Source organism: Eptesicus fuscus, chromosome 2 (assembly GCF_027574615.1).
Source record: "Eptesicus fuscus isolate TK198812 chromosome 2, DD_ASM_mEF_20220401, whole genome shotgun sequence".
NCBI lineage: Eukaryota > Metazoa > Chordata > Mammalia > Chiroptera > Vespertilionidae > Eptesicus > Eptesicus fuscus.
This window is the reverse complement of record NC_072474.1, coordinates 75118158-75135667: the sequence shown is the minus strand read 5'-3', so window position 1 is coordinate 75135667 and position 17510 is coordinate 75118158. Positions and strand designations below refer to the sequence as shown.

The 17510-nt window shown below is 38.1% G+C and overlaps 1 protein-coding gene across 1 annotated transcript in view; it reads right to left on the bottom strand.

The window, feature by feature from the left end:
• Nucleotides 1–6841, bottom strand: part of TMPRSS11A (transmembrane serine protease 11A) — a 32531-nt gene extending 25690 nt beyond the window's left edge. Inside the window, exons 1-3 of the mRNA XM_054722206.1 lie at nucleotides 6796–6841; nucleotides 6578–6730; nucleotides 3857–3975 (exon numbers count right to left, since the gene is read on the bottom strand). Of these exons, the coding sequence (XP_054578181.1) occupies nucleotides 3857–3975; nucleotides 6578–6730; nucleotides 6796–6841 (318 nt within the window). The remainder of the gene's footprint in view (nucleotides 1–3856; nucleotides 3976–6577; nucleotides 6731–6795) is intronic.
• Nucleotides 6842–17510: the final 10669 nt, after the last annotated feature.

Genomic DNA, 17510 nt, shown 5'->3' with positions numbered 1-17510 from the left:
GTATCTTTTACCTTTCTTACCCTATTCAACCCCAAACTTTAAATAGTTTAATACCTTTGTTAAGTTTAGGTATACCTTGATAGTTTTTTCTCAGTAGAACTTCCTGCTTCAGTGTTAATCTGAGCCAAATCTCACTTTTGCCTTCTAATTCATTTACCGAGTGTTCCTAATTACATTCGTCTCCTTGCATCACTTTCTGTTTCCAATTTTTTATTTTTTTTTGTCACTACAACTCTAGACACATAAGCTCAAGGATACTTTGAGGATCATTTCAGGCCCTGTTCTTGGTGTCCCTGGATATAAAGAAGATAAAATTTAGAAATGTTCTGGGCATAGGAGTAGAGTGTTGTTTTTGTTTTTTGGTGGGAGACAACCCCAATAAGAAAATTCCTGACTGTTGCCTTTGCTAATGCAAATGATGATCACTAGCCCATGTTAATTGTATAGTTGAGAGAGACGAATGTACCAGGAATAATTACTTGATTTCTGGTATTTTATGGGATGGTTGGTGGGAAAGAAAATCACATAGATGATTTTATGGATGATAGTTTATTAAGAACATGTAACCTCAAGTCCCAACTATATCACTTACTGGTTGTGTGATCTTGAGTAAGTTAACTTTTCTGTACCTTAGTTTTCTCATCTGTAAAACTGTGATAGTAATTGTACCTACCTTATAAGGCTGTTTTTTGAGGATTAGTTAAAATGACACATAGCATGCTTAATGTGATGTTTAGCATTCAATACATGTTAGCTATGTTATTGTCATGGTGTTATTTGTAATGACCTTATAATTTAAAAATATTTCTTGATATTTCTGAAATATATTTTTCCAAATGAAGTACTCCCTCTGTCAGTGACACTACTCAAACTTATACTAATGATGAAAGTGACCTATCCACTTGGGAGTGCCAAGTATTACTGGTTTCTGGTTACTGGTGTCTTCTCTGAAGAATTGTATGAAAGATGAGATATGTCTGTGCCACTATCTCAGGGACCTGGGATGCATGAATTTCATCCAGTATCTGAGCATGAATTCATTTTACTTTTACATCCAAACAATTAAATCCCAAATCATGAGGAAGAACAAGATTGCAGCCTGTTTTTCCTGGCTGTCTAGTGAGCACCCCATGGGGCAGAGAGAAGAATCTGGTTTTATTCATTGGAATTTAACAACAAATAATAGGAGTGGCTCAGAATGAGGCATGAACCCTTCTTGTAATTCTCCTAAAGGTAACTTAGTGGGGAGTGGAGGGAAAGGGACACCTGTCTTATTTAAAGAGGGCTAAAACAATACAAAGCCTTTCCTGACCATGGGAACCCTAGTTGATCTTCCTCTTCTTTGAAGTCCTTCTGTACTTGTTTCCTCAACATACAATTTAATCCTTAATTATATTGTGTCATGCTATTCAATTTCATGTGTGTTACTCTCATCACTCCAAAGAGATTGGGAGCAGCTTTAGGGAACAGATCATGTTTCCATCTTGTAAGACTCAGATGCCGAAAATGTAAAGAGCTGAATAACCATACCATGTGTTGGGAAATTTGGGAAAACAGATTGTTTAGTTCAATTGGGAAAACTAGCTCACTATATGGAGAATAATACCTGGGTCCCTACTTAACATCACACTCAAAGGCAGACTCCAGATACATTAAAGACCTAATGTAAAAGACCAACCTATAAAGTTAATAGAAAAAATTATACTAGAATGTTTTAATATAGAATTAGAGAGAGGGAATGACTTCATAAAAACCTTTAAAAACACAACAGTAAGGCAAAGAAAATTGATGAATATGATTATTTCAAAATTACAAATCTCTATTTTTAGGAAGCATGGTCCAAATTAATAGCAGACAGAATGCATAAGTACAATGTCTGTAGCCAATGGGTTGTTTACATCACAACATAAGGAACTCCAGCAAAGCAATGCTAATAAAACAAAACAGCCTTAACAGAAAAATAGGCAAAGGAAAGGTACAAGCAGTTTATGGAAATGAAAGCTCAAAAGGCTAACAAGTAGATTTAACAATGCTCAAACTCATTAGCAATTAGAAAAATGCAAACTAAATCACAAAGACTGGTAAGATACAACTTAATTGTTGGCAGAAATTAAAAAGCTAACTAATACCAGGTGTTAGCAAAGATGTTGGGACATGGGGATCCTCATGCACTGCAGATGGGAGTGCACACTGATGCAGTCACTCTAAAGAGCAAGCTAACACCAATTAGTTAAATTAAGTGTATGCACACCTAATGACCCAGTAATTCTGCTTTCGGAAGAACTTGCATGGGTTCATAAGGGGATAAGGAGGAGGCTGTTTAGTGCAGCATTTCTTGGAATAATGGGAGGAAGTAAAACATGGTAGGTATATACTATGAATCATCATGTAGCTGCTAAGAGCAATTAATTAGATGCACATTTAACAACATAGATCTTAACAAATCTGAGTAAAAATGTATGAAACAAAAAGTGATACAGTGGACTGAATATTTGTTTAACCCAAAACCCCCAAGGTAAAGATATCAGGAAGTGGGCATATACTGGGAGGTAATCCTATTTAATAAAGAGGGAATATGCAAATTGACCATCATGCTGTCACACAGAAGGCAGCACCCATAGCTACAAGATGGGGGTGCCCAGTCCCCTCAGTCCCGCTGGAGTCCCCCAGTCCTTTCAGCCCCACCGGGGGGGCTAGCAGGTGCATGGTGTGGCTGGATCCACCCTCAGCCCCCAAGCCACCCAGGGCCAGCCTGAGGTGCAGGCAAGCCTTGGATGGCAACTGCCCAGCTGCCCAGGGCCGCCTGAGGCTCAGGTAACTAGGGCCGGCTGAGGCTTGCACTGCTGGCAGTGGCAGCAGCAGAGGTGTGATGGGAGCATTGCCTTCCCCTGATTGCTGTGTCGCCTCCCACCCTGAGGGCGCCCGGACTGTGAGAGGGGGCAGGTTGGGCTGAGGGAACCCCCTCCAGTGCATGAATTTTCATGTACCGGGCCTCTAGTTAGGTCATAAATGGATTGGTGCCCTTACAAAAGAGACTCCAAGGGCTGTTTAGCTCCCTGCTCTCCATCCTGTGAGATAACCCAAGAAGTCTATGGTCTGGCCTGAAAGAGGGCCCTCACAGAACCTGAATATGCTGGTGCCATGATTTTAGGCTTCCAGCCTTTGGAACTGTGAGAGATGACTTTCTGCTGTTTATAAGCCACTCAGTCTGTGGTACTTTGGGAAGCAGCCAGACCTGACTAAGCCAAGTGAGTTATAACACAAAGTGAGCATTCACAGGTGTCCTGAGCAGAATTATTGTACAGCTAAGTTTACTTTTTTTTTTCCTTTTAGGAGCATTCTTTAATTTTAGTTTAAAAAATGTGTTAGCATTTCATTGAACTAAATTGTAATAAGTCTGAGTGTTTTATCTTTATTACTATGTTTGTAAGAGAAAATGAATATTTATTATCATCTTTCCTCATATATTTAAAAATCTTTAAAATTTTAAAATGTGGTCTCCAAAAACAAGCATGTGGTCTTACAAATAACCACTTCTGATATGGTTAAGCTTTCCCATTCAGATCATATTGTGGCCTCAGTTCTCTCACATTTAAATGAAGTAGTTGAGTCAGAAAGAGTGGTTTATCAGAACGACCCATTTGTTAGACATGCTGACGCCCTTGCTCCCCTATCATGCCCTTCCCTTCCCATCAGACACTGATTCAGTGGGTCTGGAGTGGGACCTCGGGATCTGCAACATGATTCTGGTACAAGTAGTCTGAAATTTACATTTTGAAAAATATTGAGTGAAATGATCTACAAAACCCTTTCTACCTGCATTATCCTATGATAGAAATAATTGTATCTGACTTACCAAGTTTTCGATGATCTCTTTTAAGTCCTTAAGTTGGTATACGCCATTGTCTCCAGAATTACTATTGGTTCGTACATCTAAAATTTTAAAGATACCATGATAATACTCCGTTTTCTGGCCTGTGGTGAAAAGAAAAAGCAGAAAATAAAGTGGTTTTGGCAAAAAAATTCAGAATCCTATCTAATAAAAGAGCAATATGCAAATTAACCATCACTCCATGACAAAAACGGCAGCCCTCATAGCCACAAGATGGCGGCGCCCAGTCCCCTCAGCCCCACTGCTGGAGTGTCCAGGCTTGTCCGCCGGAGCAGCGAGCTAGATCCACTGCCGGAGGGGGCGAATCCAGCCTCCCTGCTCCACTGGTGCTGCAGAGTCTGGGCCCGTCAGCCCCTCGGGGGTTCACGAGGACCAAGCAGCGAGGCTGGATCCACCCCCAGACACGGCAGACAGAGCCAGGACAGCAGGGGTTGGGGGCTTCCTTAGTGCGGCAGCAGCAGGGAAGCCCCAAGGCCAGCAGACAGAACCCAGACAGCAGGGCTTGGGGGCTTCCTTAGCATGGCAGTGGTGGGGAAGTCCCCAGACATGGCAGACAGAGCCCAGACAGCAGGGCATGGGGGCTTCCTTAGTGTGTCAGTGTTGGCAAAGCCCCCAGGCCTGGCAGACAGAGCACACTGCAGGGCATTGGGGCTTCCTTCACATGGCGCATGGGGAGGCCGGCAGAGAGTGGACAGCAGGGCATGAGAGCTTCATCTCCATGGCTGCAGTGAAACCCCCAGGCCCTGCAGAGAGCAGAGAACCACGGGAGTGGGCCTAAGCCATCAGTTGGACATCCCCTGAGAGCTCCTGGATTGTAGAGGGTGCAGGTTGGGCTGAGGGACCCCCGTGGACGAATTTAGTGCACTGGGCCTCTAGTCCAACTATAATGAGGCTAATATGGTCTTGAATATATTGCTGAGAGCCTTTATAATTTAGTTTAATAAAAAGTATAGTGAAAATAATGATTAATGCTGCTGATTAATAACAGCAGCTTATATTTATTGAATGCCTATTATGTGCCAAGCCCCGTTCTGGGCACTCTACCTATAGTATTTCCTCACTCCAGCTCTCTAAGATTATAATCACCTCCATTTCACCAATAAGAAAAGTGAGGCTCAGAGGTGTTAAGAAACTTGCTCTGCGCTATGGAAGTGGTAAGTGATCTACCTGGGTTTTAAACCCAGACAGTCTGGCTGTAGTCCTGGAATGTTTAATTACCTTATTACCCCTTGCTGAGGTGAAGTGTATGTCATCTTATACTCAACTGGAAGTAGACATAAATAAAAATCTTTTTTTGTGTGTTTTCACTTATTTTTTTATTAATTTTTTAAATAAAAATCTTTATACATTTTAATTTGTAATGTGAGAACCAGGGACACTAAGAAATACATGAAAAGAAAGGCAGGGGAACACTATAGGTTGGTAGTGAGAACAGTGTGTAACTGGATGAATCAGTAAGAAAGGAGAGAACACAGAGAACTGTGGAAAGTACTGAAGCATTTGGTAATCTCAGGACCAAAGCCTCCAGGTGGAGGGTGGGTGGGCAAGAAAGCTATGAGAGAGTTAGAAATTGGGAACAGAGCAACCACAAAACAACCTTTCTCCTCGGGGAGCCTGGCATAGAGGACACAATGAGGGTTTCCCATGGAACTTGGACAGAAACAGGGGTCTCGGGATAGTCTCTCTCCTAAGTGGGACATCTCTGGATATGGAATGCTTTTTTAGTGCCCCTGATACTTATCTATACAATCCACAATTATCAATCTTTTTAATCATAGCAAAGGAGTTTTTGTGCAATCGAATTAACTGACCTAAAACTCTTTTGCCATCGTGTAAACTACAGGTTGGATTGTTATATTGGAGCCAGAACTATGTTCTTAAGCCCTTTAAAGCTCATAACAGAGTCTTCAGTCTCTCATCAAGTCTGAGGAAAGTGACAGCAGATAAGACTATTCAAGTTAACAGCCTGAACTAGTTGTTTTATCACATAATCTGGGTCAGAGTCACATTGTAGAGATTTGTCAAAAAACGTAAATGGATTTTACTCTGTGTGGAGAAAAATGTAATGTTAGAAGAGACAATTCTAAAATGCATTGTTTGTGTGATTACAAATATATCAGGCAATACAAAAATCCCTGAATATTATTTTGTAGAGTGCAAATTTTTTTCTAAAAATTAGTAAAAACATTGTGTCATATTTATAGTTTACCAGTCATTTCAAAATTAATTATTTTCTTGGACATGTGCTTTGCTTTTAGCTTTGAAATGTTGGTGGACAGAAAAAATGATGAGTAAAAGAGCCAATTTTAGTTACTAATTTAGTAAGTAATTTATCATAGTTTTTCCCTTGAATGTACAATGATGATTAGAATATATTATGATTACTATCTTTGATCTTTTGTGTATTTCTCAAAAGAATACTAGATTGTGAGCTCCAAGGATATAGGAAATTGGTCTGCTTTGCTTAATGCTCTATCTTGAATACTCAGAAAAGTAGTTGCATATAATAGGCATTCAGTTATTAGTTGTTGATGAAATAATTGAATAAATAAAAATATTTAGAATGTGGGCATTTATGGGTAAAAGTACAAATGTCTTTTGGATAAAACTACATTTACATAGTATGCGAATGAAGCTTTACAGAAAAATGAACTCAAATGGAGTGAAATCCATAATTTTACCTACCAGAGACTAAGAAGTGAGCCAGAAGACCAATGGTCACTGCCACCACAATCAGCAATAACACAATGAGAAGGGCAATCATCCATGGTTTCAAACAACCTCGGCTTCGGGTGCCAAATCCTACTGCTCTGCATAAAGGAAAACTCACCAGTAACTCTCACATAGTCATGGTTACAGGCTTTCTGATACTCCTTGAATAAGTGCAAGTTGCTTTAGCTTACCTTTCCCAGCAAGAAGATATTTGTCTTCCATTTTGGTCAAGGTCATCTTGGTGTGAGGGGCGGTGTGGAAAAGATCAAAATTTGGGAATCCATAATATTGCTTCTGTTTTCTATTTCTAGAGGCTATTGATGGTTCTCTGTGGTGGCCAGATCTGATTTCCCTTAACAGTGTGGTCCAAAGTAGCATGCATGCTTGAAAAAGGACTATTTCTTTGTTCTCCAGTACTTTAAAAATTATCTATTTTATTTGTCTACCCTTTTAGAGTTTACAAAGTGATTTCAAATCTATTATCCCTTTTACATTTTTTAAATTTATCTTTACTGTTGAAAGTATTACAGATGTCTCCCTTTCCTCCCCCCCTTTGACCCACTCTATCCCACTTCTACCTCCTCCCCAGGTCTTCCCCACAATATTGTGGGTCCATGGGCTATGCATATACTGGTAAGTTCATTGATTAATCTCTTCCATTTCTCTCCCCCTTCCCACTGAAATACATCAGTCTGTTACTTGCTTTAATGTCTCTGGATCTTTTTTGTTCATCAGTTTATTTTGTTCATTAGATTCCACATATAAGTGAGGTCATGTGATACTTGTCTTTTTCTGACTGGCTGACTTCACCTAGCATAATACTCTCATGTCCCTCCATGATTTCTCAAAGGGTAATATAGTACTCATCCATCTCAACAAACAACCTAATTAAAAAATGGGCAGAGGACCTGAACAGACACTTCTCCAAAGAAGACATACAAATGGCCAAGAGACATATGAAAAAATATTCAACATTACTAATCATCAGAGTGATGCAAATTAAAATGATGATGAGGTACCACCTCACACCTGCCAGAATGGCTACCATCAACAAATCAACAAACAAGTGCTGGTGAGGATATGGAGAAAAAGGAACTCTACTTAGTACACTGCTGGTGGGAATGCAGACGGGTATAACCACTGTGGAAAACAGTGTGAAGTTTTCCACCCCCCCAAAAAAAAATGGAATTGCCATTTGACCCAGTGATCCCACTTCTAGGAATCTATCCTAAGAAGCCAGAAACACCAATCAGAAAGAATATATACACCCCTATGTTCATAGCGGTGTTATTTACAATAGCTAAGATCTGGAAACAACCCAAGTGCCCATCAGTAAATGAGTGGATTAAAAACTGTGGTACATTTATACAGTGTAAAAAAGAAGGATATCTTACTCCATTTACTTTTTATCTTTTATTTTTAACTGGCTGTGGAAAGGCAGTGTGTCCTCTGATGGACAAGAACTAAGGTGATAGAAGCTAGGAGCAGAAGGTCCATGGGGAGTAACATTACTTAATCTCTTAAATGGTTTAAAATTTAAAAATTCAAAAATGAGGGAGAACTTAGAGACTACTTAGTATAGTTTAATGCATTTTCTAGATGAGGAAACTGAGGCCCAGAGAAGAAAAAGTAATTTCTCCAATATAATAGAACCATCAGTAATCTTAAACTCATGAATTCACACTCCTTCAACCCTTTTTTTTTCCCCAGTGCCAGACAGCTTCTCCATTGGTTGCATTTTAATTTTTAAATATGTTTATTATTTATATAGTTATTTAGTCACTCATTCATTTATTCTTTATATATTTGACCATTCATTTTCTCAGAGAATCTTATCAGTATGTCTCCAAGTCATTAAAATACACACACACACACACAAAAGAACCAAAGAAATAAGTCTAGAACTCAAGGAGTTTTATGAATTTTGAAATCTATCTTTCTGCCATTTGGCCCACTCCATTTTCAAAGCCAGTGATGGTGAATCTCTCTCTCTTTAAATCTCTCTCATATTCTGAGTTTCTCTTCATTTAGAGCCTTGTCCTTTTTTTAATCCTCAGCTGAGGATATGTTTTTATTGATTTGAGAGAGAGAGAGAAAATGAGGGAGAGAGAAGGAGAGAGAGGGAAACATGGATGTGAGAGAGAAACATCTATCAGTTGCCTTCCGTATGTATTATGACCGGGGATGGAACCCACAAACTAGGTAATTGCCAGGAATCAAACCCACAACTTTTTGGTGTATGGGACGATGCTCCAAACAATTGAGCCACCTGGTCAGGGCGAGCTTTGTCCTTTTTTAAGGAATTGCCTGATTAGGTTAGGCCCACAAGAATAATTTCCCCATCTTAAAATCAACTGATTCAGACCTTAATTATATTTGCAAAATTCCTTCACAGCAACACCTATATTTATTTGAATAAATAGGAGAAGGAATATGTGCATGAAGGATTAAGAATCTTACAAATTTATCACAAAATATTATGACTTAGATAAAAATGGACAGAAATCTATAGACTTCATAAAAAAGCATGTGAGATTTAAATCTCTAATTGTGAGGATGGTGAAGAACTATTTCATTACAATGGAATTCTATGTTAAGCATGCAATTAGAAGATTAAGGGATATTTTTCCAAGCAATAATTTGGGGAATGCAATGTGAACCCTTGGAAATTAAAATGGAAAGAAAGCTAAAATTAATCCCTCATATGCATTGGGATGAGGCAATCTGCATTCCATGAAATCCAGTTTTTCATATCCATTATACCTTCATTAAGCTTAATTATTCAGTATATTCATGGCATGATTTTTCCAAAGATGTTGTCAATGAAAACATGTGATAATTTGAATAATTTAGTAATTTTTCTTTCTGCAATCTTTCAGATTGAAAGACATGTGTCTTGAAGAATACATAGAACAGTATGAATTGTTAATGATCAGAGTTGCAATATTCATTTCCTCAGTAACCATGCTCTAACCTGAGGGCTTCTATATATGTGAGTTCTATATATTTGAGTTAGCAAAAGGCCCCTCCACTCCACATGGATCTACCATTTTCTAGAAAGGCCTTCCTTGAAGGCAGCAACTTTGGCTCACTCCAGAGTCAACCACATGCCCTTTATAATTTTATCTACAAGCTCCAAATATTTCCTTTTTCAAGATTATTTTTCTGCTTTATATTTTTATTGATTTTAGAGAGGAAAGGAGAGAGAGAGAGAGAGAGAAACAACAATGATGAGAGAGTCATTGATTGACTGCCTCCTTCACGCCCTCTACTGGGGATCGAGACCACAACCTGGGCATGTGCCCTTGACCAGAATTGAACCCAGGACCCTTCAGTCTGCAGGCCGACGCTCTATTCACTGAGCAAAACCAGCTAGGGCTTTTTGCTTCCTTGTAGATACATGGTATCTTTACACAAATGCAGGTAGAGACATGTGATTGTTTTATAAGCACCAATTTATAGATAGGTTATGGTCTCATTACTCTTCATAAAGACAGTTTTTGAAGTGTAAAATATACTATCTGATTTTAAAAGAAATTATCTGTTAGTTTCCCGGGCCAACTTAGATATCTATTTAACTCCTGATGTAACTGAACAAAGGTGCTAAATGCACTAACTTCCTGGGAGCCATTTGGTGCAGAAAACTGCTCCTCTTTCTCCAGCCTGGTTCCCACCTCTGGAGAAAAATTCTCATAGAACCAAGGTGCCGAACTCTCCTTTCACCAGTGAAAATCATCATTCCCTCTGAGCCACTAATATCAGGCATTTGTTACAGAAAAGCATCCTTTTGTGGGGACCTAATACATGACTATTTTAGAATGAGCATTGAATACTAAAAGTAATAAGGACAAGAGCTACTATTTATTAAGGGCTGACTTTGTAGGAGTTGTTGATATCTTGTAATCTTTCATCCTCTAAACACTCTTGTCAGTAGAGTTATTTATCTTCATTTTACAGGCAAATAGTTTGCTCAATTAATACAGTGAGTACGCAGAATGATAATCTAATTTTGGCTACTAGTACTCAGAAGCCCATCTTTCTCTAATATATCAAACTTCCCTTTGAGAGTGATTTTCCCCCCCCCCCCAGAGTAGGCTTCCTGTTAACCCAAATGAATAATGTGTGAAATTTCAAGCAACATAAAAAAAAAAAAAGTGAATAGAAACCCAGAAGAGGAGTTGGCATCTGAAGTGGGGCCAGGATAGTCTGAAGGGGATGAGCCCTTCACTCAAGGGATCTGTGCTAATTCTGATTACTGTCAGAACTGAACTGAATTGTAGGACAGCTGGTGCTCCAGAATTGTTTGGGGAAAAGCCCCACACAGCTGGTGTCAAAGTGTTGTGAGTGTGGTAGTAGTGTGAAAGTGAAGAAGAACAGAGTTTTACTGAGACAAAGGTTTTAAAAATTCCTTTAAGTCTTCACCTGCCTGGCCAAATGTTCAGAAGGCATCCTGTATTGCAGATATGTGCAGATATTGCCCCATCTTTTAGAGTAGAATAATTTGGCCTCAGTCCCTGCTTGTAACTCTTTAACATGTATCATGAGAAATTTATATGACTTCTCTGAATTTCAATTGTCCCACCTTAAAACAGTGACAATAAATACTGCCCAGAGGTGTGAAGCAATGAAGTGAGTAATGAAGGACTTTAGCACATATTAAATTTATTCTGTGGATCAGGAGTTTTCATAAGGGTTATCTCATGTAGTTGTTGCCACAGCTTTGTGGAGTTTTGAGTGACTAACAATATGGATCCTTTATTCAAATTTTAAATTAAAAAACAAAACAAAAGTTATTTTGGCTTGAAAATTATAAACAAACAAACCAAAGAACACAAACAAAAAAAGGAAAAACAGAATATCTTAATAGTTAAGCTCTGATTCCAGATTTCCACAAATCCCAACTCTTCACTTTACTACCTGGTATGATGTACAGCCAGTTACTTTTTCACCTATGAAATGGAGATAATAATAGTATCTAACAGTATCTAAACACTATGAGATTGCTGAAAAAATTATAAAACAGTAAAATTGGTAATTTTTACAAAGCTTAGTAATCAGTAAGAAACATGAAGGTTTCACTTTGCTATTTTGATTTTAATTCTGGTTTTTGAATATATTAGAGAATGAGCTTGGCAAATTAACAAATTGTTTAAAATAAGTATTCAGAATAAAATTAAAATGTAAAATGTAAATGTTTGCAAAGACTTTCCCAGGACGATCTTTTCCTCTAAAGAATAAAAATGGAGAGGAGGAATCTAATTTTTGCATTTCGTTAGCAATGCCAAAAATAATGTGCTATAGGAAGAGAGGGATATGCAGACTTATGAGAAAAGGACAACAATCTCAGATGAAGTCATTTAGTATTTTATTTATAAAAGGGAAATAACTGAGATTTTAAGTGAGTAATTCTCCCAATTAATACATTTTTTAAAGAAGAGTAGGGGTTTGGATATTACTAAAGGCAAATGCAACTGAATATTCACAGCAAGGTTCAAACACTAAAGATATCTCTGAGATGTAGAGAAGAGGGTCACTAAACCCACAGAGAAGAGACCTAAGGTTCCATAGAGCAGAAACAGTGAAGATATGGGTCAAATATATTTGACAAGGGTTCCCATTGTATTTCTTGTTCATTGAGAAGTAGGAATGGTGAGTGTGATTGTAGAACGTGTTGTAGATTGAATGTAGGTGAGATATAGGGTGTCATGCCACTGTTTTCCCCCACTCTCTGGAAGTGGAGCATTCCTATGAAACCTCTGGTAAGCATAAATGGCAAAAAGGGAAGAAACATTTATCATTAATTTCTATGGAAAATTTTTCATGCATTCTCAGGCCCCCAAAAATAACTCACCAGATCATACCAAATAATACAACTTAAAGTAACATTAACATGTAGTAAGAACAGAAATAATAGTGGTAAATACATGGCCGGTATAAACTAGATTGCTGCTTTCCACACTCACGGTGCTTGCTGCCTCTGTAACAGCTCACTGCAAAACAAACACTGAGTGCTATTTTTGCTTTTCATGTTTTTCTTTTGTTTTTTTATAAAAGCGAAAGTCCTCTTTGGGTTTCTTTCAGTTAACAAAAGCAGATACTAATGTAGATTTTTTTTAAAGTGAAGTGGTGTAACATGAACTTTTGAAAAGTGGGGATACCAGAAATTATTAAGCTTTTGCTTTGCCTCAGTCCTTAGATTCACCTCTTAGTGTGACCTGCCACCTCCTGCAAATCCTCTAAATCCTGGATTAGTGTTCCTTGAATTTATCTTAAAGGAACCATAAACCTTTGATGATTCCTACTGTCCCCTTTCTTTAACAAGTGTCATGGGTGCCCTAAACAAGAGCATTGATTTCCAAAATTATTCCTGTAATTTACTTCCCTAAAACTGAACACATTCCTATAAACACAGATATTCATTAGAAAAAAAAAAACCACGATTTTGGCTATCTATAATCATGAGACTTCATATTCTTAAAAGAATAATTTGGGGAATGTGAATATGAAAGGTTGGAACTATTGCTTTACAACATCATGCTTTCAATGAACATGGGATATAAAGTTTCAAAATCAATAAATTTTAATAAGCAAAACATTAATGCTAAACAGTTACATGTGTTTACTCGTTCATGTGTTCACCAAATATTTACAGAGTGCCGATTATGTGTGAAGCATTCTAGACCTGTCCTCAGGATCTCAGAGAACCTTTGACAATTGCAATGTGCTCACTAAAGTGCTGATACAAATCTGGATTTTATTAGTGGGGAAGGAAGCCCAGGGAAGTTCATTAACTTAGTGGCCAATCTAGAGTCAAGTTCTCATCTCTGAAATTTCCCCAGTAGAACCCTGGCCACCTGGAGCATCTGCAGGAGTCCGGGAAGATTGGACTTGAGGAGCTGCGCATTGCAGCTCTCGGGCTCTGTCATTACACAGCTCCGTAGACCTGGGAGGCCCCTTCACTTCTGGTTCCCTCAGATTTCTCACTTTAAAGTCAGAGTTAACACCACCTGTTTTACTGATCTCACAAGAGTGTCCTGGCTATTAAATGAAATAACATAAATATGAATGTTTTGAAAGGGCATAAACGGTGAAGTATTATTGTCATCATGGATGTTTAAAGTCACTATTTTAATTGTTTATAGTTATATCAAGAAATCTTATTTTTTCTCTCCTTTGCATGTAGCAAACCCTATTTGAAAAACAAACAAACAAAAAAAACCCCTTGAAATCATAGTCTTCTTTTTTCTTAATATTTAATAGAAAAATTTTAAGAGAATAGACATGTTTCCCCAATCCGGGTCTCCTGTTGTCTTTCTTCCCCCAAGAAGTCCTGACAGTTCTATGATGAAGGCAGGTGCCTCTATAGTTACTGGCCTCCCAATCTGCATTAGTTCCCAGGGACTGACTTTAAGGTACAAGGAAAAGCAACTAAAGGGAAAGTGCCAGAGAAGCTAAAATTTTTTAGATTGCTAACAGGCTTTTCAAAAACAAATGAACACCTTTCCCCTAACCCCAAAATCAGAATCAATCAGGATGCAATGTAATTTAGTTTTCATTAACTTCTAAAATCCCAACTATTTGAAATTGACAATGTGCAGTAATGCTAACAATGATCTTCAAACACAAAAACACTAATTTCAAATACAGAAATTAATTAATCCAGCTGTTATAACAATTTCAGACATCTCACAAAATCCAATGGAGATTCAATCCACTGAGGATACCTCTCAGGAACCTCTGACACACCAAGAATCTAGCCACTGACACACAGCAGAGCAAACAAGCCATTTACAAAACAAAGCTGAACTTACCGCAACATCATCTACAGGAGAAAAACATGCGCTTGGAATCATGCACCCGCTGAACTCGACTTCCTAATCAACTATATGACATCTCTAGTATATTCAAGGTCTACAGCTACAAGAAATAAGGAAACAAATTACAAGTAGTTGAAATGAAACTAGTTTGACAAGTCTGAACAGAGAAGTCTCAACCCATAGAACAGCTTGAAGAGCTCAGAGACAGCATAGTCCCAACAAGAAAGCAGTATCTTTTTTTTTTTTTTTTTTTTTTAGTATTGACTAATTTCATCAAAGGAGAAGAAACTGGTTGCAAGGATTTGAATGAGAAACACCTAAGGAATGCACTAGGATTAAGAGTTTAAAGAAGATTATTGGTAGGTATACAGATATCTTAAAGAAGCCTTCACATAAAAGCTCTCAATAAAAACAACCAGATATTCTTAAAACTTATATTCATAAAATAACTCAAGAAATACTCCTTAAATTTTTTGTTGAAAAGAGCTATCTCCATGTGTCACAGGGACATAGTGAATTTATTAATACATAATTATTTTTCTTTTAAAATATCTACTTCTGAGAGTTTTTAAATAAATTTATATCAAATCAGATTTTCCCCAAAATGATTTTACATAATAAATATATATTATAATTTACATTTATGTTGTACTAGTATATATTACACATATATGTCTTTCTATATATGGAGAGAGATTTATCAGCATAAAGAAAACAAAAAAGAAATAAGAGAAACAAATAATATATATATATTTTTTTAAAATATATTTTATTGATCATTTTTACAGAGAGGAAGAGAGAGGGATAGAGAGTTAGAAACATCGATGAGAGAGAAACATCGATCAGCTGCCTCTTGCACACCCCCTACTGGGGATGTGCCCGCAACTAAGGTACATGCCCTTGACCGGAATCGAACCTGGGACCCTTCAGTCCGCAGGCCGACGCTCTATCCACTGAGCCAAACCGGTTTTGGCCAAATAATATTTTTGATAATTTTTAATTAGAGCATTAGATAAATAACATAAATACCTGCTCTTTGTGAACAGTGAAACATTAGAAATGAGCCTAAAGTCCTGTTTGATCTTGTCCTAAAAAGGCCTCTCTTTTTAGAGAACATATTAAGTATTTACCCACACACACTTATATCTGTAAAAAAACACATGAAAATAAATTAAAAAGCATCATATTGTACCCATTTTTTTTGGAGTTTTTCCCTCCACTTAGTATTTTGAAGATCTTCCTATGTTAGGAAACACAAATCTATCTTCTCCTTTTTTAAAAATATCTTTATTATTGAGATTATTACAGACTAGAGGCCCAATACACGAAATTTGTGCTTGGGTATGGTCCCTAGGCCTGGCCTGTGATCAGGGCCATCTTTCCCTGTTGCCCACCGCTACCCACCCCGGCTCCCCATTTGCCATTGGGCGATCTGAGCCTGACGACCAGAGAAGGGACCAAGAGGTCAGCCGTTCCCGCCCGCTCACCAGCCCCGCCCCTGCCGCTGGTTGCCCTATATGTGTGGGGCGACTGGTGGTTCGGGGGCCTAGGCCTGGTGCCACCCGGGTCCCCTGCCACCCACCCTCAGTTCCGCATTCCCCATTGGGTGGTTAGAGCCTGCCGGCTGTGGAAAAGAACTGAGAGGTGGTCAGTGTGCCTCATAGTGACTGGTTGAGAAGGCGTTGTGGTCATTCCACCATTAGGGTCAATTTGCATATTACCCTTTTATTATATAGGATGTCCTTCTCCCTCCCCCCCCATTGCCTCCCTCCACCCAGTTCCTGCCCCACCCCAGGCCTTCAGCACCCTATTGTCTGTGTCCATAAGTAATGCATATATGCATATAAGATATTTGTTTAATCTCTTCCGGTCCTTTCATTCCCCTTCTCTCTGAGAACTGTCAGTCTGTTCCATTTCCATGCCTCTGATTCTATTTTATTCTACAGTTTATTCTGTTCACTAGATTTCTTATTCATTTATTTTGATTTTTAGATTCAATCAATGATAGGTATGTATTTGTTGCTATTTTGTTGTTCATATTTTTTATCTTTTTCTTCTTCCTCTTCTTAAAGAATACCCTTCAATATTTCATATAATACTGGTTTGGTGGTGATGAACTCCTTTAGCTTTGCCTTGTCTGTGAAGCTCTTTATCTGACCTTCAATTCTAAATGATAGCTTTGCTGGGTAGAGTAATCTTGGTTGTAGGTTCTTGCTATTTATCACTTTGAATATTTCTTGCCAATCCCTTCTGGCCTGCATAGTTTGTGTTGAGAAATCAGCTGACAGTCGTATTGGTACTCCCTTGTAGGTAACTACCATATTTTCTGGCATATAAGACAACTGGGTGTATAGAAGATTTTCCTGGGTTAAAAAGTCATCTTATACACCGGAAAATACGGTAACTGTTTTTCTCTTGCTGCTTTTAATATTCTCTCTTTGTCTTTAGCCCTTGGTATTCTAATTATGATGTGTCTTGGGGTTCCTCTTGTTTGGGACTCTCTGTGCTTCCTGGACTTGTAAGTCTATTTTTTTCACCAGGTAGGGGAAGTTTTCTATCATTATTTCTTCAAATAGGTTTTCAATATCTTGCTCTTTCTCTTCTTCTGGCATCCCCATAATGTGAATGTTGGTACATTTGAAGTTGTCCCAGAGGCTCCTTACACTATCTTCATATTTTTGGATTCTTATTTCTTTTGTTTTTCTGGTTGGATGTTTTTTTTCTTCCTCATATTTCAAATCATTGATTTGATTCTCAGAACCCTCTACTCTACTGTTGAATACCTGTATATTATTCTTTATTTCAGTCAGTGTATGCTTAATTTCTTCTCATTAAGATCATTGAAAGTCTCCCTAAGTCCCTCACAGATTTCTAGAAGATTCTTGAGTAACCTTACAACTGTGGGTTTGAACTCTATATCCAGTAGTTTGCTTTCTTCCATTTCTTTCATTTGTGACTTGTTTCTTTGTCTCCACATTTTGGCTGCTTCCCTGTGTTTGTTTCAATGTACTGGGTAGCTGCTAAGCCTCCTTGAGTTGATAGAGTGGCGTTGTGTAGTAGGTGTTCTATAGGGCCTGGTAGCTCTCAGC